This window comes from Oryctolagus cuniculus, chromosome 15 (genome assembly GCF_964237555.1).
Source record: "Oryctolagus cuniculus chromosome 15, mOryCun1.1, whole genome shotgun sequence".
Lineage (NCBI taxonomy): Eukaryota > Metazoa > Chordata > Mammalia > Lagomorpha > Leporidae > Oryctolagus > Oryctolagus cuniculus.
Window position 1 is genome coordinate 32,521,324 of NC_091446.1, and position 24,265 is coordinate 32,545,588.

The 24,265-nt window shown below is 46.9% G+C and overlaps 1 protein-coding gene across 7 annotated transcripts in view; it reads left to right on the top strand.

Moving 5' to 3' along the window:
- Nucleotides 1-2,430: 2,430 nt before the first annotated feature.
- The window catches only part of ARHGAP19 (Rho GTPase activating protein 19), a 72,761-nt gene continuing 50,926 nt past the window's right edge, over nucleotides 2,431-24,265 (top strand). For 2 of the 7 annotated variants that reach the window (XM_051824026.2, XM_051824027.2), the window contains exons 1-2: nucleotides 2,468-2,538; nucleotides 21,703-21,867. In XM_051824026.2, the coding sequence (XP_051679986.2) occupies nucleotides 2,483-2,538; nucleotides 21,703-21,867 (221 nt within the window). In that variant the 5' untranslated portion in view covers nucleotides 2,468-2,482. Of the gene's footprint in view, nucleotides 2,539-9,098; nucleotides 9,226-21,702; nucleotides 21,868-22,587; nucleotides 22,784-24,265 lie in introns of those variants that run through there. The other 5 variants (XM_008270292.4, XM_070057452.1, XM_008270293.4 and 2 more) reach the window with 4 other exon arrangements.

Below are 24,265 nucleotides of genomic sequence, written 5' to 3' on the forward strand. Positions count from 1 at the left end.
GGGGCACAAGCACTCCGGCTGTCCTCTGCGCATTAGCAGGGAGCTGGATCAGAAGTGGAGCAGCTGGGATGCCAGCACCTCAGGTGGCAGCTTTACCCTGCTAAGTCACATGCCAGCCCCTGAGCCAGTGACATTTAAACAGAGGCTTGAAAGACAATAAAGTGAAAAATGGGTTATCAGAAAAAGTAACACATGCAAAGGTCCTGAGGCAGGGAAGAGTTTGTCAAGAAAGTGATGGTAGAGCTTAGTGAGAGGGTGAGTGTTGGAAGGACTTCAGGATAGCAAAGTGAACAACTGAAAAAATAACCCTAGAAAACCCAGCATATAAAGCAACAGGAGGGTGCTTCAAAAAGGTCAAGAAGCTGGGCAGTTGGCCTAGCAGCTATGACAGTGGAGTCCCTGTGACCCAGCTCCTGCCCCTGACCAGTTTCCTGTCCATGCAGACCCTGAGAGGCGGCAATGATCACTCAAGTGACTGAGTTCCTGCTATCCAGGTAGGGAACCTGGGTCGTGGCTCAGCTTCCGGCTCCAGCCTGGCCCAGCCCTGACCATCGCAGACATTTGGGGATTGAACCAGCAGAGGGGAGCTCTTTTTTCTTTGTTTCTCAAGTAAATAAAGTTCATGGGCAAAATATATATTGAGAAAACTATGTATGGATTTCAAAATATTTGTACACTAAAATGAAATTATAATTTAATCCCACTTTCCCACATATAACATAGCAAAAAGAGAATGCGGGGCCAGCGCTATGGCTCAGCAGGTTAACGCCCTGGCCTGAAGTGCTGGCATCCTACATGGGTGCTGGTTCGAGTCCCGGCTGCTGCTCTTCCAATCCAGCTCTCTGCTGTGGCCAGGGAAAGCAGTAGAAGATGGCCCATGTCCTTGGGCCCCTGCACCCGCATGGGAGACCCAGAGGAAGTTCCTGGCTCCTGGCTTCGGATCGGGGCAGCGCTGGCTGTAGCGGCCATTTGGGGGGTGAACCAACGGAAGGAAGACCTTTCTCTCTCACTGTCTAACTCTGCCTGTCAAAAAAAAAATTCTGAATAACTGATTTCAAATTAGTACTAACATACAAATGTATTTGAATAGCATCCATTATATTCCTGAAGCAAAAGCATATACACGCAGAAACCTACAGGTTTTTACTTTTTTTTTTTTATTTTTTATTTTTTGACAGGCAGAGTGGACAGTGAGAGAGAGAGACAGAGAGAAAGGTCTTCCTTTTGCCGTTGGTTTACCCTCCAATGGCCGCCGCGGCCAGCGCGCTGTGGCTGGCGCACCGCGCTGATCCGATGGCAGGAGCCAGGAGCCAGGTGCTTTTCCTGGTCTCCCATGGGGTGCAGGGCCCAAGCACCTGGGCCATCCTCCACTGCACTCCCTGGTCACAGCAGAGAGCTGGCCTGGAAGAGGGGCAACCGGGACAGAATCTGGCGCCCCAACCGGGACTAGAACCCAGTGTGCCGGCGCCGCTAGGCAGAGGATTAGCCTAGTGAGCCGCGGCGCCGGCCAGGTTTTTACTTTATTAGTGTCCAGAGCAAGACTCAAAGTTAAGATTATAAAACTTTTTTCCTTTTTTTTTTTTTTTTTTTTTTTTTTTTTGACAGCAGAGTGGACAATGAGAGAGAGACAGATCTCCCTTTGCGCCGGCCAAGATTATAAAACTTTTATCATGTCGGCGCTGCGGCTCACTTGGCTAATCCTCCGCCTGCGGCGCCGGCACCCCGGGTTCTAGTCCCGGTCAGGGAGCCGGATTCTGTCCCGGTTGCTCCTCTTCCAGGCCAGCTCTCTGCTGTGGCCGGGGAAGGCAGTGGAGGATGGCCCAAGTACTTGGGCCCTGCACCTGCATGGGAGACCAGGAGGAAGCACCTGGCTCCTGGCTTCGGATGGGCGAAGCGCGCCGGTTGTAGCAGCCATTTGGGGGTTGAACCAACGGAAGAAAGACCTTTCTCTCTGTCTCTCTCTCACTAACTCTGCCTGTCAAAAAAAAAAAAAAAAAAAAAAAAATCTGCTGCGTGTGTTAGCTCTCAGCCGAAGCCTGTGGGTTGGTTCCGGCTCTGGGCCAGCTCTTCCAGGCGTCTCCGTGTTCAGACCAAAAAGCAGTCTTGGATTTTACAGAGTGACTCAAAGTCACTTTCAAACCCGCCAGTTCTGTAATTCTGAGATTTACGTATCATGGAAAAAAATGTGAGCATAGCCTGGGGATTTCTGACTTGAGTCTCAAAGTCAATGGCACCTGAGGGGTTGGTCAAGTGAGAAACTCCAAGTCCCCCAGGCTCAGCCCACTCCTTTTTCCGCCGGGGCTGGGGGCGACCAATGACGGTTTCTTCTTTGAATAGACCAATAATATCATGAAACTGATCCGTGTGCGGAGGGGCGGTTGAATTGTCCAATCGCATGAAAGACGGGGCAACATGCTAGCCAATCCAAAGGCGCGGGGCGGGACCTGAGGCGGGGACCGGGCCGAGAGGTTTGCTGACGAAGATGGCGGCCGAGGCGCAGAGTGAAGGGGAGGTGCCAGCCCGCGACTCCGGCCGGAGGTGAGCCAAGTTTTCGGTCCAGCTGCCTAGGAAACGAGGCCGTGGGCTGGTAGTGCATCCGCCCTTCCTTAGGTCACGGTGACCCGCGGCCGGGCCTTGTTCCTCCGCAGCCGCGGTGTGGCGCCTGGCCGCGCTTGTGCGGGGGCTGCGGCGCGGTGGTCCAGCCCGGCGCTGACCCGCGGCTGCCCACTGGAGGTCCGCCCGCAGCCGTGCTGACACCCAGCAGTTGGAGATGGCAGCGCCGCCCGCCTTTGCGCCGAGCTCGTACCGACGGCGAGAAGCCGAAGCCCAGAGCTGTGTAGCTAGCCCCCGACGTCACACAGCGCTGTCAGTCTGCTCCGAGGCGGTTCGTGCGCTCGGGTCCCAGCGGCGACTAGAGATGGGTTTGCGTCTTTGGGCGGGTTTTGAAACCTCTGTCAGCTCCAGCTTCTGCAAGAGAACATGATGCCTGATTCAGGAAATGTCAGGGCTGAATTCCTTTCGGGATCCTCGTACTGAGCCTCGCGAATAACAAGCGCTCGATCTGCGACCGAGCAGAGCAGATGGGCTGGAACCTGCAGCCAGGGAGGCAGGGCCGTACGTGTACACCCACCCACCCACCGCGGTGTTCAGATACCCCTCCCGGCCCCGCGTCCTGCCCCTGCCTTAAGGCGAGGTCGTCTCTACCGCTTACTGATGCTGTTCCTTCAGGGAACGTTGTCTCTGGATCAGTCAGTGCGACACTTTGGTTGGCTCCCCTTTAGGACCGTGTAGTCGGGGATTCCGAGAGTCTTGGGAAACGTGAGTTTATGAATGGGGTTCTTCCCAAGCTGAGCAGTTTTCCACTCTTAGAGTGGCTGGGGAATGCTTGGCCATTTTTGCCTGGGAACTGCAGAGAAGGGGTAAATTTGGTTAGATCATCCCTCATCCAGCCTCAGAATCCTGAGTTGTGATGAAAATTCGAAAACAAACAAAATACTATTGTACAGCCAGGGTAGTTTCAGTTCCTTTACAGCCTATTTCCAATTGAATTTGAATTTCGAATGAGTGTTGGTTACATGATCAACTGTTCACACAATCTTATCTGAGCCTGAAACCATTTCATCAAGTGTTTCATACTGTATAAGAAAAGGCTGAGATTTCTGTAAGGCCTTTTTTTTTTTTTTTTTTTTTAATTCATTTGTTTAAGAGGCAGAGAGACAGAGCTTCATCTCCTGATTCAGTCCCCAAATGCCCACAATGGCCCCACAGGAGCCAGTGTCAGGAGCAGGAAACTTAATCCAGATCTCTTATGTGGGAGGCAGGAACCGGCTTATGGGAGCCATCATCGCTGCCTCCCAGGGTCTGCATTGACAGGAAGCTGGAATCAGAAGCCCCCGTATTCCAGAACTCAAGAACTGCTAGCTCAAATGCACCCTGCCCCCCAAGGCTTTTTGAGGGCAGGACTCATGTAGGTATTGCCAGTGCTTAGGTTTGTGTTGGTGGTCAATAATGAGTAATAATCTTTGTCATTTTTTTTAATTCAAAGATTTATTTATTCATTTAAAAGGCAGAGTTAGAGAAGGAGAGACAGAGAGAGCTCTTCTGTCTGCTGGTTCACTCCCCAAATGGCCACAACTGCTAAGGTTGGACCAGGTGGAAGTCAGGAGCCAGGAGCTGCTCCCGGTCTCCCACGTGGGTGGCAGGGACTCAAGGAACCATGTGCTGGTTCACTTGCCAAATGGCCAAAACAGCCAGATCTGGGCCAGGCCAAGGCCAGGAGCCAGGAACTCCATCCAGGTCTCCCATATGGTGGCAGGGCCCAAGTACGTGGGCCATCTTCTATTGCCTTTCCAGGGATATTAACAGGAAGCTGGATCAGAAGTGGTATAGCCAGGACTCCAACTGGCACTCAGACTTGGTATGTCAGTGTTGCAGCAGCAGTGTAACCTGTTCAGGTTATTTCAGACTCTGCTTGGAAAATATGATGTAGTGGTACAGAATTGTCAGTTTTTCTTACATGACTGAATGTAAATTTCTAGATAATTCCTTCCTTAGTGCTAACATTGTTTTTCTTATTTAAAATATGACTTATTCAGGATCTGATTTCCCAGTTTCTTCCAATAAATGTATCATTTCTGGTTTGGAAACAGTACCACGAAAGAGTGAATACAACTTGGAATAAAAGTACTTTTTAAAACTTAATTTATTTGAAAAGCAGAGAGAGAGAGAGATCTTCCATTTAGTGTTCATTTTCCAGATGCCTGCAACAGCTGATGCTTGGCCAGGCTGACACCAGGAGCCAAGAACTCAATCCACATCTGTCAGGTAGATGGCAGAGACCCAGCTACTTGAGCCATCCTCTGAGGCTGCTTCCAGGAGGTGCATTAGCAGGCAACTGGAATTTTTTTTAAATTAATTTATTTTATTTGAAAGGCAGAGTTACAAAGAGAAAGAGTGAGAGGGAGAGACCTTCCATATGCTGGTCACTCCCTGAATGGCTGTGATGACTGAAGCTGGGCCTATCCAAAGCCAGGAGCTTTTTCTTGGTCTCCCATGTGGGTGCAGGGGCCCAAGCACTTGGGCCATCCTCTGCTGCTTTCCCAGGTGCATTAGCAGGGACCTGGATAGGAAGTGGAGCAGCTGGGACTTGAACCAGAGCCCATATGGGTTGCAGGCACTGCAGGCTATGGCACCATGTCAGCCCCAGGGAACTGGAACTGTAAGTGGAGCTGGGACTTTTTGTACTCTGATATGGGATGCTGGCATCCCAAATGAGGCTTTAACTGCTGTGCCAAATGCTTGCTCCAGAAGCATTTTCTTACCTTGTCTGTACTACAGCCCCATGAAGGATTGTGATACTCACTTTCTAGTAGGAAACAGGCTGGGAATGGTCATAAAGTGGTAGACTGAAGATTTAAGCCCCAAGTTATCAACCACAAAACCTGTGCTGTTTCCACTGAACTACTCTGCTTCCCCATCGGAACACTATTAGCTTTTTGTTACAGCTAAAATTCCTGAACGAAATTATGTACGAAGGAAGGTTTGTTTAGGCTCACAATTTGTTGGTTTACAGTCCGAGATTGAGTGGCCCCATTAGTGTGGTGTCTGATGAGGGTGGTGGTTAGGGAAATGTCAGGAGGGGGGATCACATGGCCAGTTAGGGGGCAGAGACAGGAAGCAAGTTATTCCATATGGGCTCTCCTTATAAAGCAGTCCTGATTTGACCACAGAACTCCACCCCAGCAGCACAGTCCAATTCATCATCTCACAAAGGCCCTACCTTCAGACACTATAACTGGATCAGGCCTCCACCCTGTCAGCAGCATCAGCCCATGATTTGGGGACTTAAATGTCTGTATGGGTTGAGAGCCACATCCTGTTCAAACAAAGCAAGTACCTAGGTGTGTGAGAGTGAGGGAGAAGCTGCGCCACCTGTGCTGTTCTTCCAGCTGCCGAAGGAAGAAGGTAGCAGTAGATTTTGTTGAAGAGTAAGGCCTAGATAGGCCATGAATTATTGTGTAAGGGGTGGGGTGAATAGTTAATGTTTGCTGTCCTGTCTGCCCCAAACACCCTACCTTTCTTTACTGCTAATCTTTGGTTGCAGAGTTTACGAGGTTACAAATGTTAAAGATAATGGTTGCTTGTTGGTTAAGTAGAAGGTTTTCCAAGAATGGCAGTGTTTTTTCTGTTGTTATTCCAAATGCAGTATCTTATCTATTAGTTAAGTTTGGAGAGACTGACTCCAGGCTCACAAGAAGCCAAGCCAACTGATAAATGCAAATTTGGTAATTTGCATGAAGACTATACTAGATATAAATTAAGTATATGTTACTATCAAGTTGCTAATGCATTTTACCCATGGGAGAAGTACATTTGATTAGATTTTTGCATCCTTTCCTTTTTGAAATTTTATTTGTTTATTTTTAAGGGTTTATTTGAAAGGCAGAGTTACAGAGAGGCAGAGATAGAGAAAGAGAGGGAGAGAGGTCTTCCATCTGCTGGTTCACTCCCCAAATGGCCACAAGAGCTAGAGCTGTGCCAATCCGAAGCCAGGAGCCAAGAGCTTCTTCTGGGTTTCCCATGCAGGTGCAGGGGCCCAAGGACTTGAGCCATCTTCTGCTTTCCCAGGCCATAGCAGATAGCTGGATTGGAAGTAGAGCAGCCAGGACTTGAACCAGCGCCCATATGGGATGCCAGCACTGCAGGCAGCAGCTTTACGTGCTATGCCACAGCGCTGGCCCCAAGAAATCTTATTTATTTATTTGAAAGTCATAGTGATAGAGAATGGATCTTCTATTCACTGGTTCATTCTCCAGATGCCTGCGGCTGGGGCTGGGCCAGGCTGAAGCCAGGAGACAGGAACTCCGTCTGGGTTTCCATGTGGGTGACAGAGACCCAGGTAGTTAAGCTGCCTGTTGCCTTTCAAGATGCTCTTTATTGGGAAGTTGGATTGGAAGTGGAGTGGGGCCTTAAACCCCAGCACTCTGATGGGGGGGGGGGGCATCCCAAGCCGCTTAGCCTCTGTGCTGCAACACTGTCTTTTATTAGTACTATCAATACTTCCTTCTGAGCATACCTACCCCTTGTCACTTTGAATGCACCCTCTCAGCCACAATTTTATTAACCATCTTTTAGGATGGGTTGTTTCTATAGATGCTGGAGCACATCTATTTTGTACTGATATTTTGCTAATTTTACCTGATATATCAGGATTCATCCAGGACATAGAAACCACATAGTAATTTAAACAGAAACATTAATATAAAGCTATTAACAATAACAAGGGATTAAAGAATAGCAAGGGATTGAACAGTAAGAAGTAAAGCAGTCTCTAAAGAATTCAAAAATGGGCCTGGATTGTGGTATGGCAGAAGTGTGAGTCATGGCTTCTCTTGTTTCTCATCTAGCTCTCTGCTAATGCACCTGAGAAGGCAGTGGAAGATGGTCCAAGAACCTGGGCCCCTGCCACCCATGTGGGAGACCCAGATGGAGTTCCATTCTCCTGGCTTTGGCCTGGCCCAGCCCCAGCTATTGCTGCCATGTAAACTAGTGGATGGAAGATTTCTTTCTCTCTTTGTCTCTCTCTCTCTCTCTCTCTGCTCTACCTTTCAAATAAATAAATCCTTAAAAAATTAAAAGACTATAGATAGAGCAGATATAAGAATCGACTAAGAGAATGTGCCAGACGTAGTGCATTAAGTTGCCACCTATAGTGCTAGCATCCCATACGAGTGCTGGGTCAAGTTCCGGCTGCTCCACTTCTGATCCAGCCCCCTACCAATGTACCTGGGAAAGCAGTGGAAGATAGCCCAAGTGCTTGGGCCCCTAGACCCATGTGGGAGACCTGAAAGACACTTACAGATCCTAGCCGGCGCCGCGGCTCAATAGGCTAATCCTCTGCCTTGCGGCACCGGCACACTGGGTTCTAGTCTCGGTCGGGGCGCCAGATTCTGTCCCGGTTGCCGCTCTTCCAGTCCAGCTCTCTGCTGTGGCCCGGGAGTGCAGTGGAGGATGGTCCAAGTGCTTGGGCCATGCACCCGCATGGGAGACCAGGAGAAGCACCTGGCTCCCGGCTTTGGATCAGCGCGGTGCACCGGCCTCAGCGCGCCGGCCGTGGTGGCCATTGGAGGGTGAACCAACGGCAAAGGAAGACCTTTCTCTCTGTCTCTCTCTCTCACTGTCCACTCTGCCTGTCAAAAAAAAAAAAAAAAAAAAAAAAAGACACTTACAGATTCTAGCTTTGTCCTGGCTCAGCCCTGACCATTGCAGCCATTTGGGAAGTGAACTTATGGAAGACCTCTCTCTCTCTCTCTCTGTCTGTCCTCTCTCTCTGTAACTATGCCTTTCCAATAAATAAAATATATCTCAAAATAAACAAAAAAAACCCCAGAATATGCTGGAAAGAAGTGCCCTACTGGCGCTGTGACGTAACGGGTAAAGCCGCTGACTTCAGTGCCAGCAGCCCAAATGGGCACTGGTTCGAGTCCTGGCTGCTCCACTTCCGATCCAGCTCTCTGCTGTGGCCTAGGAAAGCAGTAGAAGATGGTCCAAGTCCTTGGGCCCCTGCACTCGCATGGGAAACCTGGAAGAAGCACCTGGCTCCTGGCTTCGGATTGGCACAGCCACAGCCGTTGTGGCCAATTTGGGAGTGAACCAGTGGATGGAAGACCTCTCTTTCTCTCTGCCTCTCTTTCTCTGTGTAACTCTTTCAAGTAAATAAATAAATCTTTAAAAAAAAAAAAAAAAGAAGAAGAAGAAGAAGAAGTGCCCTAGGGCAGAGATCAGGCCCTGGTTGGAGATGGTGTGGCCGTGGCTCACTGAATGGCAGAGGGGTTGCTGTGGCGAAACTTGACAGAAGTCACCCTTTAAAGTCTGAGTGGTGTCTCGGGAGAAGCCGCTGAGGTGGGGGTGCTGCTGATTGCTGTATACTGCAGGCACTTAGGAGAAGCTGCCCACGCTGCAGGAGGCTAGTGCCAGAGAGGCCCATCCATGCACTGTAGGAGCCGGCTGTTAGGGAAGCCACCTCTTCAGCAGCTGTGGGCGGAAGCAGCAGCAGCCACTGCAGGAGCTCGCCTGGAGGAGATGCTGGAACCAGAGGGAAAGGCCCTTCTTCCTTCAGTGTCTTTCTCCCCAGGGTCCTTTACTACGGTGCCTGACGTTGTGCCAGCTGCCGAGGAGGCGCCAGCTCCATTCGAGCAGAGCAGTGGTGATGGTGAGAGAGTACAGGTGACGAATCCTCTTATCTCAAGTGCCGCGCCTGCCTAACCCTGTTCTGTAGAACTGAGAGATCTTGTGTAAGAGATAATGTGCATGGATAAGGAGGGACAGGAACAGATCGGAAGGTCCAGGAAGTTGATTGGTAGGTACGTTTACACTGATGCACTTATTTGCTTCTAGCAAATAAGAATGACAGTTGCCTGGAATGGATAACCTGAAGCAAGACTGTTAAAATACATTTAACTTCATAGCTATTACTTATTTGTATTTTCTCTTTTTGAGACTGGCTGATGTTTAAAGTATATAGTGTTCTTGCAGTTTCCAATGTGCAAAGATCCCAGAGGGTAGGTTCTTTTATTTTTTATTTTTTTATTTTATTTTATTTTTTTGGACAGGCAGAGTGGACAGTGAGAGAGAGAGAGAGACAGAGAGAAAGGTCTTCCCTTTACCGTTGGTTCACCCTCCAATGGCTGCTGCGGCCGGTGCACCCCGCTGATCCGAAGCCAGGAGCCAGGTGCTTCTCCTGGTCTCCCATGCAGGTGCAGGGCCCAAGGACTTGGGCCATCCTCCGCTGCCTTCCTGGGCCACAGCAGAGAGCTGGACTGGAAGAGGAGCAACCGGGACACAATCTGGCGCCCCGACCGGGACTAGAACCTGGGGTGCTGGCGCCGCAAGGCGGAGGATTAGCCTATTGAGCTGCGGTGCCGGCAGGGTAGGTTCTGTATTGATGCTTTCCCTTTAACTAAGCCAGTATGTGTCTTTGAGCAAGCTACTTTAACATTTTGCATTTCCCTTGTTTTTAAAAAAGTTTTGATTTGATAAGCAGAGAGAGAGAGTCTATTCTCCACCCCCCACCCCCACCCCCTTTCAGAGACCAAGTGCCTGCCGTGTCCCAGGCTGCTGCACTGGATCAAACGAGGAGCTGGGAACTCAATGCAGATTACCCGCATGAGTGGCAGGAACCCAAATACTCACGCTGTCACTGCTGCCTCCAGGGTATGCATTGGTGGGAAGCTGAAATCAAGAGCTAGGGCCTGGTATCAAACCCGTGTACTTTGGTATAGGATGCCAACATTTTAACCATCTTAACCAGTAGGCTAAAAGCCTTCCGCTTCCTGTCTTTGTATATGAGGCTACTGATAGGTATTTCTGTGAGGTTTTATTATTTTATTTTTTAAAGATTTATTTATCTATTTGAAAGGCAGAGTTAGAGAGGGGGAGAGACAGAGAGAAAGGTGTTCCATCCTCTGTTTCACTCTCCAGATGGCCGCAATGGCTGGAGCTGCACCAATCTGAAGCTAGGAGCCAGGTGCTTCCTCCTGGTCTCCCACATGGGTTCAGGGGCCCAAGGATTTGGGCCATCCTCCACTGTTCTCCCAGGCCACAGCAGAGAGCTGGATCAGAAGAAGAGCAGCCGGGACCAGAACTGACACCTATATGAGATTGCCGGCACTTCAGGCCAGGGCCTTAACCCGCTGTACCACAGCGCTGGCCCCTCTGTGAGGTTTTAGAAATTGGTGTTTGTAATATCTTGAGATATTTGTAATTTTAGAGTTAACTGCAGGGGCTGGTGCTGTGCCGTAGCAGGTAAAGCTGCCGCCTGCTGTGCTGGCATCCCACATGGGCGCCGGTTCAAGTCCCAGCTGCTCCACTTCTGATCCAGCTCTCTGCTATGGCCTGGGAAGGCAGTAGAAGATGACCCAAGTCGTTGGGCCCCTGCATCCGCGTGGGAAGACTTGGAGGAAGCTCTTGGCTCCTGGCTTCGGATTGGTACAGCTCCAGCTCTTGTGGCCAGTTGGGGAGTGAACCAGTGAATGGAAGACCTCTCTCTCTCTTTCTGCCTCTCCTCTCTCTGTGTAACTCTGATTTTCAAATAAATACATAAATAATTTTTTTTAAAGTTAATTGCATATCTGCCAAGGTCTAATGTGATTTTTTGGGGAGGGTCTTATTCTAGGACTGGGTATTATACATAACTCTTTTGAGCAAGGATAGGTTTTAGTTATAAATATGAGTAATTTCCCTCCTGAATTTAATTTATGAGCAGCATCAGTTATTTGGCATAGCACAATATTAAGCTTGGAAGTTTTACTATTTATTTATTTATTTATTTATTTATTTATTTATTTTTTGACAGGCAGAGTGGACAGTGAGAGAGAGACAGAGAGAAAGGTCTTCCTTTGCCGTTGGTTCACCCTCCAATGGCCGCCGCTGCAGCCGGCGCACCGTGCTGATCTGATGGCAGGAGCCAGGATCCAGGTGCTTTTCCTGGTCTCCCATGGGGTGCAGGGCCCAAGCACCTGGGCCATCCTCCACTGCACTCCCTGGCCATAGCAGAGAGCTGGCCTGGAAGAGGGGCAACCGGGACAGAATCCGGCGCCCCGACCGGGACTAGAACCCGGTGTGCCGGCGCCGCAAGGTGGAGGATTAGCCTATTGAGCCACGGCGCCGGCTAGTTTTACTATTTATTTATTTTTAAAGAACCCTTGAATAATGAAAATAGCAGAAAAGAGCTAAACTGAAGAACCAAGGCTGCATGTATTTTTTGATTGGTAGATTTGACTGAACTGAAGTTCACATTTGTGAGGAAAACCAAGAAACCTTGGAAAGATAAAAAAAGAAAACAAATCCAGAGAAGAGGGTCTTTTTTGTTTTTTTAAAATGTGACTTTGGGACTGGCTTCCTTTTTTCCCCTTTTTTTTTTTAAGATTTATTTGAAAGGTGTCCAGAGAGGGAGAGGCAGGGATAGAAAGAGTTTTTTTTTTTTCCCCCTGGAGAGAAATCTTTCATCTTGTGGTTCACTCCCCAAATGGCTGCAAGAGCTGGGGCTGGGCCAGACTGAAGCCAGGAGCCAGGAGTTTTTTCTTGGTCTCACATGGAAGCAGGGGCCCGAGCACTTGATTCATCTGCTGCTGCTTTCTGAGGCACATTAATTAACAGGGAGTTGGATCGGAAGTGGAGCAGCAGGACTTGAACTGGCGGCCATATGGCATCCGGCATCACAGGCAGTAGTTGCTGCACTGCAACACCAGCCCCTAGAGTCCAATTTCTTAGATTAAAAAATTCTAAACATCTCCACTCTCAGGTCTGCCTGAACTAATTTGAAGCTACTTACAGCAACTTGACCTAAATTAAATTGGTGAACTATTTAGAGATGAAAACTCTTTTTTTTTTTTTCCAACAGGCAGAGTGGACAGTGAGAGAGAGAGAAAGGTCTTCCTTTTTCCGTTGGTTCACCCCCCATTGGCCGCTGCGGCCGGCGCACTGCAGTGATCCGAAGCCAGGAGTCAGGTGCTTCTCCTGGTCTCCCATGCAGGTGCAGGGCCCAAGCACTTGGGCCATCCTCCACTGCACTCCCGGACCACAGCAGAGAGCTGGACTGGAAGAGGAGCAACCGGGACAGAATCTGACGCCCCGACCAGGACTAGAACCCGGTGTGTGGGCGCCGCAGGCAGAGGATTAGCCTAGTGAGCTGCGGTGCCGGCCAGAGATGAAAAAACTCTTAACTGCTTACTTTTTTAACCTAAATTTTTGGAAACATAACCTAAGATTTTACCCTGTGGAATGACAATGTATTGTTCTGTCAGAAAGGCTAATTATACAGTGGCACCTCCAGAAGTTCATGGGAAATGGAATTAAAAGACAACTTTATTTTGGTGCAAAAATTTTTGAAAGCCATGCATATGAGAAACATTTTTCTTATCATATGCATTTTCCATTACTTTTTTGAGGATTTCTTATACTTTCTCAGGTTATCAGTAATGGCGGTTTGCTGACTAATTTACTTACTTGGTAATTTTTATCATTTTGGATGTCACAAGAATTGATATTGGTACAGTGGGTTAAGTGCTGCCTGCTATACCTGCACTCCTTATTGGAGTGCTGGTTCAAATCCTAGCTGCTCTACTTTTTTTTTTTTTTTTTTTTTTTTTTGGTAAAGATTTATTTATTTGAAAGTCAGAGTTACAGAGAGGCAGAGGCAGAGACAGAGAGAAAGAGAGAGTCTTCCATCTGCTGGTTCACTCCCCAAATGGCCTCAATGGCCAGAGCTGCGCCGATCTGAAGCCAGGAGCTTCCTTCAGGTCTCCCACGTGGGTGCAGGGCTCAAGCACTTGGGCCATAGCAGAGAACTGGATTGGAAGTGGAGCAGCCAGGTCTTGAACCAGCGCCCATGTGGGATCTGGCACTGCAGGTGGCAGCTTTATCCGCTACGCCACAGCGCCGGCCCCGCTGCTCCATTTCTGATACAGCTCCCTGCTAATGCACACGGGAAGGCAGCAGAGGATAGCCCAAGTACTTGGATCCCTGCCACCCATATGGGAGATTAGATGGAGTTCTGGCTCCTTGCTTTGGTCTGGCCCAGCCTTAGCCATTGCGGCCATTTGGGGAATAAACCAGTGGATGGAAGATATCTCTCTATCTCTCCCCCCATCCCTCAATCTCTTAACTTCCTTTCAAATAAATACATCTTTTTAAAAATTGGCATTGATTCTGTTGTTGAACCTCCTTTAATTTTTCTCTCCAAAGCTGATAGAAAATGAGATGGAAGTTTCTTGTATTAGGAAAGTAACACTGAAATTCCCTATTTATTTGGAGAAAGTCATAGAGGATTCTTCACTAGACAATATAATCTCCCTCTTACCGTTTATCTAAAAGCTATTTTCCCTCAAAAAAGTAAAGTCCAAGATTCATGAGCCTCTGTTTTCTTTTTTATTTATTTATTTATTTATTTATTTATTTATTTTTGACAGGCAGAGTGGACAGTGAGAGAGAGAGAGACAGAGAAAGGTCTTCCTTTGCCGTTGGTTCACCCTCCAATGGCCGCCGCGGCCGGCGCGCTGCGGTCGGTGCACCGCGCTGATCCGATGGCAGGAGCCAGGATCCAGGTGCTTTTCCTGGTCTCCCATGGGGTGCAGGGCCCAAGCACCTGGGCCATCCTCCACTGCACTCCCTGGCCACAGCAGAGAGCTGGCCTGGAAGAGGGGCAACCGGGACAGAATCTGGCGCCCTGACCGGGACTAGAACCCGGTGTGCCGGTGCCGCTAGGCGGAGGATTAGCCTAGTGAGCCGCAGCGCCGGCCGAGCCTCTGTTTTCTAACAGGCTTTAAACAACGTGAGTCTCAGGAAATTAAAACTAGAGCACTTCTATATATGATAAGATTGGGTTCTGAAAGATTACTTCTATACCCATTTGTTCCCATTTCCAAAGGAATGCATGTTATCCAAGAGACAGCTTCTGCTTCTGCTCTGGCGTGTGACTTACTCATCATATCTGCACAAGTTCACATATTGAACATTCTTAAGAGCTTCTATCCTTTTATCCAGAAGTACTCAGTATTCTGTGAACCTAACCATAAGTGTAGAGGTGTCTTAACTGCCATAACCAAGTGTCCACCCCACTACAAGATTTTAAACAGTAGCCAAAGACTACAACACAAAATATGATACAAGATCATTAACTGCTAAATGTATGGTACAGACAATAATGGCTCAAAGAATTTAAAAGTAGGGGCTGGTGTTTGTGACTTAGCAGGTTAAGCCACCACCTGCCACACTGACATCTCATATGTTTGGCAGTTCAGATCCCGGCTGCTCCACTTTCAATCCAGCTCTCTGCTAATGGCTTGGGAAAGCAGCAAAAGGTGGCCCAAATGATTGGGCTCCTGCCATCCATGTGGGAGATACCGATGAAGCTCCTGGCTCCTGGCTTTGGCATGGTTCAGCCTTGACTGTTGCAGCCATCTGGGAGTGAACCAACAGATGGAAGATCTGTCTATCGCAGTCTCTGTCTTTCTCTCCCTCTCTCTCTGTAACACTGCCTTAAAAATAAATAGCTTTTTAAAAAAATATTTATTTATTTATTTGAAAGGCAGTTACAGAGGCAGAGAGAGAGAGGTCTTCTATCCACTGGTTCACTCCTCCAGTGGCTGCAACAACTGGAGCTGCGCCAATCTGAAGCCAGTAGCCTGGAGCCTCTTCTAGGTCTCCTGCACAGGTGCAGAAGCCCAAGGACTTGGACCATCCTCGACTGCTTTCCCAGGCCATAGCAGAGAGCTAGATTGGAAGTGGAGCAGCCAGGACTTGAACCAGTGCCTATATGGGATATTGGCACCACAGGTGACAGCTTTACCTGCTATACGACAGCACTGGCCCCTAAATAAATTAAAAAAAAAAAAAAGAAATTAGAAACAGGAGAGAACCTTTCACCCTTATACAAGAGTTGAGATTTGAGCTAGATCCTAAAGATGAGAAGGATTTGAATGTACAGGAACAGAGCAGGAGCAACAATGCAAGAACCTGATGACTTATAATGAGGAACAGCATTGCCAACTTAAGGAACACTTCAAGATGAATTGCAAGGATCAGCTGGCTCTGGCAGCCAGACCAACCTTAAGGAGCACCAAGTGCAGATGTTTCAGTTGTGGTTCAAGAGCCACAAGGTTATATACTCTCAGAAGCCCCAGCCGTCAGTTCCTTGATTAGTTGGGTGGCCAGTACTAGAAATGGTGCCCAGTTGGCCCGAAGGCCTGTTCCCAGTCCTGTGTCCTGGGAGCTCAGGTATCAGCAACCTCCCTTCACCCAGCTCCCTAGGGTTCTTCGCAGCAGTGGTGCCCACCTTGTTCAGCCCCAGCTGGATGTGCCTCATTCCCGACTGCACTGAGCTCCTCTCACTCCTGGATACCTGCAAGGGAAACTTGGTCTCCCATGACATTTGGGTAGAAGACAAGAATAAGAACAGATCAGAGGCAAGCACTGTAGCACAGTGGGTTAAGGCACAGGTTAAGGCCCACCTTGGGACACCTACATCTTATATCAGACTGCCTGGGATGAAGTCCCACCTCCACTTCAAATCTAGCTTTCTGCTTGCTAACATGCCTGGGAGGTAGCAGATGGCCCAAGTACTTGGGCCCCTGCCACCCACCTGGGAGATCAGGATGGAATTCCTGGCTCTTGGCTTTGGCCTGGCCCAGACCTAGCTGTTGGCAGTCATTTGGGGAGTGAACCAGTGAATGCATGATCTCTGTCCTCTCTCTGTCATTGTGCCTTTCAAATAAATAAATACATAAATCTGAAAAAAAAAATGGATATTGTTCCTTGAAACCTTGTGGTATTACTTACCAACTTTGAACTGTATTAAAAAAACCTGCCAATTTGGGCCCTTGGGGCCTGTTTCTGCCTTCTCTTTTATGTACAACTTGCATGATACCAATTTCAGTTTGGTATGTAGAAAGAGGGAAGAATTTACTAGTTTTTTGTTTGATGCTTGTATGTATTACTCACCTAACAGCTTTCCAGTAAGTGATACATTTAAAGACAGGTTTCCAAAGCCTCCTAGGATGGGAGAAGCAGTAAGAGAGTACGTAGTTTGCTCACAGTGGCAAGGCAGGCTAAGACAACTTTAAATATAGCTCCTGTTTTGATAGATGTGGCCAAGGTTGTGGTTCTTAGAGAACAATCAAGTTCAGCAATTCTCTAGGGAGGAAACTTAGTTTTGTGGATATGCAGTTTTGTTAGGAGTCAGCCAAAAGCTACATCTGCAGGATGCAGACCTTTTTTCACTGCCTTAAATTGTGCAGAGTCATGGGTTCAGCGTGCCTCAAAAGTACTTGCATTCCATTTTTCTGTAATTGATTTTTCAGCTGTGGATTCTGTTTTCAGTCTTTATCAAGCATATCACCTTACATGTAGAGTTCATCTAGTGGTATGAGTAGTAATTGTGGCTCTAAGTAGATGATAAAAATGATTCTCTTTGAGAGGTCTTATCTCTGTCGTTCTTTGGGGGTACTTGTCTTGGGCCTGTGCTATCCCTGTGTGCCCACCTACTCATCTCCTGGTTCTGGCCATCTCTGCAAAAAAACTCTTATGATGAGAAAATTATCCTTTAAAATATTTTGATTTTCTGTGATATTATATCAAGTTGTGAGATTTTGACCAAAACTACCTCTGATGTCTTCATGCCTCCTCTTCATCACTACCCACAAAAGGTAAAAATCATCCAGAATTTTATGGTAAATACATCTTTACTTCTCTTATAGTTTTACCACTTCATCAAATATCTCCAAACACTAGTCCTATCTATTTTTAAAATTTGATGTAGATATTGTCACCTAGTATGTAGTTGTCTGAGTGTTTGTGTCTTATTTTTGCTCATTATTTATGAACTTCAGTTATGATGTACATATAATTGGAGCCTTTCTACTTTATCACTGTATAACATTCCATTGTAAATACTGCGGTTTGAAAATCCATTCTGGGACTGGCCCTGTGGCATAGTGGGTTAGGCTGCTGCCTGTAGTGCCAGTATCCTGTATAGGTCCCGGTTCATTTCCCAGCTGCTCCATTTCTGATTCAGCTCCCTGCCAATGTGCCTAGGAAAGCAGCAGAGGATGGCCCAGGTTCTGCTGTCCACCTGGGAGACCCGAGTGAGCTCCCGGCTCCTGACTTCAGCCTTGTCTAACCCTGACCATTATGGTTATTTGGGGAGTGAACCAACAGATGGAGGATTTTTCTCTCTTGTCTCTCCTCTCTCTCTCTCTCTCTCTCTCTCTGTGACTCTGCCTTGTCGCTCCCCCATTTGCGGAGGAACAACACTAGACCCTGCGCTGTTCTTTTGTCTGCTTGGCCCTTCCTGGGTTTGCTGCTGGTCCTTCCCGGGTTGGCTGCCATCACTTCCACCTCCGTGGAGGGGCAGCTCCCCCTGCCACTTTCCCCATTTCCGCAGGGGAGCAGCACACCACCGGCCGGCTCTCTCGGGGGCTGCTCAGATGTTATCCGGATGTTCCTGGTGCACGTTGTCTCTCTCCTCCTTTATAGTCCTCTTCCACCAATCCCAACTCTGCTACCGAGCACGCTGCTCTCCTCCAATCAGGAGCAAGATCAGCTCCTGCAGCTCATCAGTCAAATTGGCGAGAGGCAGCTGTGTAGAAGTTGTTTACTCCTCTCCCAGCGCCATATTGTGGGAAAGCAGATGCATAGAATAAGTCTTAATTCCAGTAACTTAGTCTAGTCCGAGTTGCTCCCCACACTGCCTTTCAAATAAATAAATCTTTTTTTAAAAAGAAAAAAAATCCATTTTGCTTTCAATTTCAGCTGCTTAGAAAATAACTTTGGAGTAAACATTTCTAAGTATATTTTTATTTTTAATTGACATAATAATTATATATATTTATGGGGTACAATGTGAGATTTCAATATATGTATGCAACGTGTAATGATCAGGTCAGGGTAGGGTAGTTGTCACATCTATCACCGTCAGCGTTTCTTATGCCTTCGTTAGGAAGATTCAAAATCCTATTAGCTATTTTGAAATCTTCAATTAATTATTGTCAACCACGGCTATAGAACACTGTAAGTTACTCCTGTAATCTAACTGTACCCCTGTACCTGTTAACCATCTTCTCTCCTCATTCCCCTCCCCCAGGCCCTTCCTGGGCTTGGTAGCCCCTATTTTCTTCTCTACTTCTATGAGATCAAATTTTAGCTTACACCAATGAGTGAGAACATGTGGTATTTGTTTTTCTGTGCCTGACATAATGTCCTCAAGTTCCATCCAAGTTGCTGCAAATGGCAGAATTTCTTTACTTTTAGCCATTCTGGTAAATAATAGTGTATCATGGTTGTTTTAATTTGCATTTCCTTGGTGTCTACTAATATTGAGCATTTTTTAATTGAGTACATTGGCCATTTAGCTATCTTTTTTTTTTTTTTCTTAAGATTTACTTATTTATTTGGAAGGCAGGGTTACAAAGAGGCAGAGTCAGAAGGGAGAGACAGAGGAGGTCTTCCATCTCGTGGTTCACTCCCCAAATGGCAACAATGGCTGGAGCTGGGCCAATCTGAAGCCAAGAGCCAGGAGCTTCCTCCAGGTCTCCCATGTGGGTGCAGGGGCCCAAGAAGTTGGACCATCTTCTGCTGCTGTCCCAGGCCAAAGCAGAGAGCTGGATTGGAAGTAGAGCAGCCAGGTCTTGAGCCAGCGCTCATATAGGATACTAGCATTGCAGGCGTGGCTTTACCCATTAAGCCACAATGCTGGCCCCAAGCTATCCTTTTTTTTTTTTTTTTTTTTTTTTTTTTGACAGGCAGAGTGGACAGTGAGAGAGACAGAGAGAGAAAGGTCTTCCCTTGCCGTTGGTTCACCCTCCAATGGCCGCCGCTGCAGCCGGCGCACCGCGCTGATCCGATGGCAGGAGCCAGGATCCAGGTGCTTCTCCTGGTCTCCCATGGGGTGCAGGGCCCAAGCACCTGGGCCATCCTCCACTGCACTCCCTGGCCATAGCAGAGAGCTGGCCTGGAAGAGGGGCAACCGGGACAGAATCCGGCGCCCCGACCGGGACTAGAACCCGGTGTGCCGGCGCCGCAAGGTGGAGGATTAGCCTATTGAGCCACGGCGCCGGCCTATAGATGTATTTTTCCATCTGTAGTTAATGATGTCTTGATGAACACAATTTCTTTTTTTTTTTTTTTTTAAGATTTTATTTATTTGAAAGACAAAGTGACAGAGAGGGTGAGACAGAGAGAAATCCATCTATCCTTTGGTTCATCCCCCAAATGGCTGTAATGGCTGGGACTGGGTCTGGAGGAAGCCAGGAACCTGTAACTCTATCCAGGTCTCCCACATGGAGCCCAAGGACTTGAGTCACTTTTTGTTGCCTTACAGAGAGAGAGGGGAGAGACAGAGATTTTCCATCTGCTGGTTCACTCCCCAAATGGCCACAACAACCAGGGCTGGGCTAGGCCAAAGCCAGGAGCTTGGAGCTTCATCTGGGTCTTATTTAAAATTAATTTTTCCGAGCCAGCATTGCAGCATAGTGGGTAAAGCTGCTGGCATTCCATATGAGTTCTGATTTGAGTCCGGCTGCTTTATTTCTGATCTAGCTCCCTGCTGATGGCCTAGGAAAAGTAGTGGAAGATGGCCCAAGTGTTTGGACCCCTTCTACCCATGTGGGAGACCTAGAAGAAGCTCCTGGTGCCTGACTTTGGCCTGGCTCCTGGCTTTGGCCTGGCTTAATGCTGGCTGTTGCAGCTAATGAATCAGTGGATGGGAGATCGATCGATCTCTCACTCTCTCAAATAAATAAATAAATCTTTGAGAAAAATTATTTTCCCAGCCTGAGTTCAAGAATCTATTCTTCTATGTTATCTTCTAGAGATTTCCTATTTTGATATTCATCTTAAGATCTACAGTTTACCTGGAATTGATCCTTGTTTATGGTGTGAGATGTGTCAATTTTTGTTTTTTTCCCCTGTCATATCTAAGTGTCCCAGCACTATTTATTAAGAAGGTCATCCATATTCCATTAATTTGCACTGAACTTGGTAAAAGAAAGTGGAGGGGGGTCCAGCGCTGTGGTAGAGTGGGTTAAGCTACTGTCTGCAACATTGGCATCTCATATGGCTGCTTTTTTGGGTCCTGGCTGCTCCACTTCTGATTCAGTTCCTTGCTAATCTGCCTGGGAAAACAGTGGAAGATGACCCAAATGCTTTGGCCCCTGCATCCATATGGGAGACCCAGATGAAGCTCCAGGCTCCTGGCTTCGGCCTCAGCTGTTGTGGTCATTTGGGGAAAGAACCAGCAAATGGAAGAGCTCTCTCTCTTTTTGTAATTTGCCTTTCAAATAAAGAAATCTTTAAAAAAGTGGAAGGAAGGAAATAATAAAGAGAAGAAATTAGTGAAATAAACAATAAGCACATAAAAGAGGGTCAACAAAGCTGAAAGTTGGAATCTTGACAAAGCTAATAAAATTGCTAACCCCCTAATAATAGTCATGCTTTTAAAAAAGAGAGAAAACAAATTACCTGCATTAGAAACGAAGAGGAGGCCATCACCCTGGAACCTGGAGACATAAAAAGATAAGAGGATATTACAAACAAGTTTGTACTAATAATGTTTAAAAATGTTTGTGAAATAGCAAAAAATATAGAAGCACACAACTTATCAAAGTTAACAGAAAAAAAAAAAAACAAACCAGAAGATGTGAGCATTTGGCTCAGCGATTAAGAAGCTGCGTGGGATGCTTGCATCACATATCTGATTGCCTGGTTCGGGGCCAGCCACTGTGCTTCTAATCTAGCCTCTAGCTAATGTGCACCCTGGGAGGCAGCAGGTGTTACCTCGAGTACCTGGTCTTTGCCACCCATATGGGAGATCTGGATTGTATTCTGCATCCTTGACTCCAGCCTGGTGAAGCCCTGGCTGTTGCAGGCATTTGGGGAGTAAACCAACAGTTGGAAGATTTCTGTCTCTGTCTCTGCCTTTCAAATAAACATCAATAAATGAAGTTGACAATTAAAAAATTTGCTTTATCCTGATAACCTGTGAAATTGAGATTCTTTTCATTATTTAAGTCTGTTCTTCTGTGAATTACTGATTATATTCTTAGACTAATTTTCTGGTGAATATCTTTTTCTTTTTAAGATTTATTTATTTGAAAGTAAGTCAGGGAGAGACGGAGAGAAAGATATTCCATCCTGTGCTTCACTCCTCAGATGGCCACAACAGCCTGCAATTGTCCAGGCCGAAAGCCAGGAAGCTTCCTCCAGATCTTCATCCAGATCTTACAAGTGGGTGGCAGGGACCCACAAACACTTGGACCATCTTCTTCTGTTTTTTTCCCAGGCCGTTAGCAGGGAGCTGGATCAGAAGTGGAGCAGGTGGGACACAAACTGGTGCCTGTATGGGATGTCTGCATTGTAGACAGTAGCTTTACCCACTATGTCACAATTCTGGCTTTTCTTAATAATTTTAGGCTTACTGATAAATTCTGAATACTAATCCTTTGTTAGTTATATTCACGACAAATGTCTTTTTCTGGTCTATGACTTTATTATTACTTTTAAAGCCGTAAAATAATTAATCAGTTTATGTTCACATGAATAAAAACTAAAGAAAATATAAAAGAGCACAGTGAATGTTTTTCTCCCACTCCTGTTCCTCTTTCATCCAGTTCCTCTTCAGACCCATTGTGACTTCGTTTTTTAAAAACTTCATTTATAATGTCATTTGTTACACATAAGTTTTACATTTTAAAGCAGTTAAATTTATTAGTCTTTGTTGATTGTGCTTTTTATGTTTTATGAAGCCTCTGCCATATTAATTATTCTGCGCTACTGTTTTCTAAAGTTTTCAAAGTTTGGCTTTCATATTTAGACCTTTATTTTGTCTAATTGGAATTTATTTTCTGTGTATGATGTGAGGTAGGGATCATTCCTCCTCATACTGTAAAACTAACTGTCCGGGCGCTTTCATTCTGGGATTCTTTTATCTAATAGAACTTTCAGTGGTGATGGGAGTCTGCTCTTGAGCTTTCTCTATGGGTTGGCCGATACAGTTAACTAGTCCAGCTTTTTATTCTGTTTTGTTCCTGCTTGCAGATGAGCGCTCAGAGTCCTCACAAGTACGGCCTTTCAGGCCCCATAATGTGCCCTGTGTCCTCTAACTCGTCTGGAATTTGTGTAGGCTGTGCCGGGGCAGGGAAAGGAGAGTTCCTTTGTCACAACAAGTAAGAAGGAAGCTTTTTTCCTGTCTCTTCGGTTTCTCAATGCCTCATCAGAAGCTTTCAGCATTTATGTAAGAAACTTACTTATTTTTCTTGAATTTGAGCAAACTTAGAATTTGTTTTCAAAATGAAATAGACTAGGGAGTTGTTTTTCTTAAATATTTTTGTTCCTTTAGTCCTAGAAATCTCTTTAGTTCTTAAAAATGTTTCTTGATACTCTTAGCTTCGTACTCTTATGGGGGTATTGTGTATTCTTTGGAAAGGGGTTAGTGGACTTTGTGATATAGGATAACTTGGGGGGAAAAATGATGTGCTCTTTTTCATCTCTTATCTTCCACTTTCCTTCCTTCCTTTTTTTTTTTTTTTTTTTTTTTCTCCTGTAAGCCATTTCTGTTTCAGAGATTCCCCAATCACAAAAGTTGAGGAAGGGCCGGCGGAGGGGAAAGAAGGTGGCATATCATGGACATGGGGAGGGAGGGAAGAGAAGCAGGGGAGGTAGCAGACAGTTTTCATGTTACTTGTGTGTGAGGACTTCCACAGTATCTTTCTTCTTGTATTTCTTGTAACTAGCTAGGGACAGCCTTAAACTTTATTCCTTTCCATTCACAAGATTTTAGGAGAGAGCAGTTTCTGGAGGGATGGCCAGATGGCCAGATGGGAGGGATTCTGTGGGGAAGCTGCTAGGGGCCTTGCGCTTCCAGCTCCATTCTCACTTGTGTGTTTGACTACATTTAATACTAGAAGGGTCAACCATGATAGAAGTATTTTTTGTTTGTTTGTTTTTGTTTTTGACAGGCAGAGTTAGAGAGAGAGTCAGAGTGAAAGGTCGTCCTTTTCCATTGGTTCACCCCCCAAATGGCTGCTATGGCCAGCGCACTATGCCGATCCAAAGCCAGGGGCCAGGTGCCTCCTCCTGGTCTCCCATGCGGGTGCAGGGCCCAAGCACCTGGGCCATCCTCCACTGCACTCCCAGGCCACAGCAGAGAGCTGGACTGGAAGAGGAGCAACCGGGACAGAATCGGACGCCCCAACCGGGACTAGAACCCGGTGTGCTGGCGCCGCAGGTGGAGGATTAGCCAAGTGAGCCGCGGCGCCGGCCTCAAAATTTAAAAGGATGTGAGTTCTGTACAATTATTAGACTCAATAAATTAGATGATTGTTTTTGGTGCTAGCACATTTCATGATTTTCTAACCCTCTCAGTAAAGTAGTGATTTCTCACTGGCAGTGATTTTAAGCAGTAGTTTAATATTGACTCTTGTTTCTTGACTAAAATAAGTTAGCATTTTTAAAAATTATTTATTTTATTTTATTTTATTTTTTTGGTTTTTGACAGGCAGAGTGGACAGTGAGAGAGAGAGGCAAAGAGAAAGGTCTTCCTTTTTGCCGTTGGTTCACCCTCCAATGGCCACCGTGGCCGGCGTGCTGCAGCCAGCGCACCACGCTGATCCGAAGGCAGGAGCCAGGTGCTTCTCCTGGTCTCCCATGGGGTGCAGGGCCCAAGCACCTGGGCCATCCTCCACTGCACTCCCTGGCCACAGCAGAGAGCTGGCCT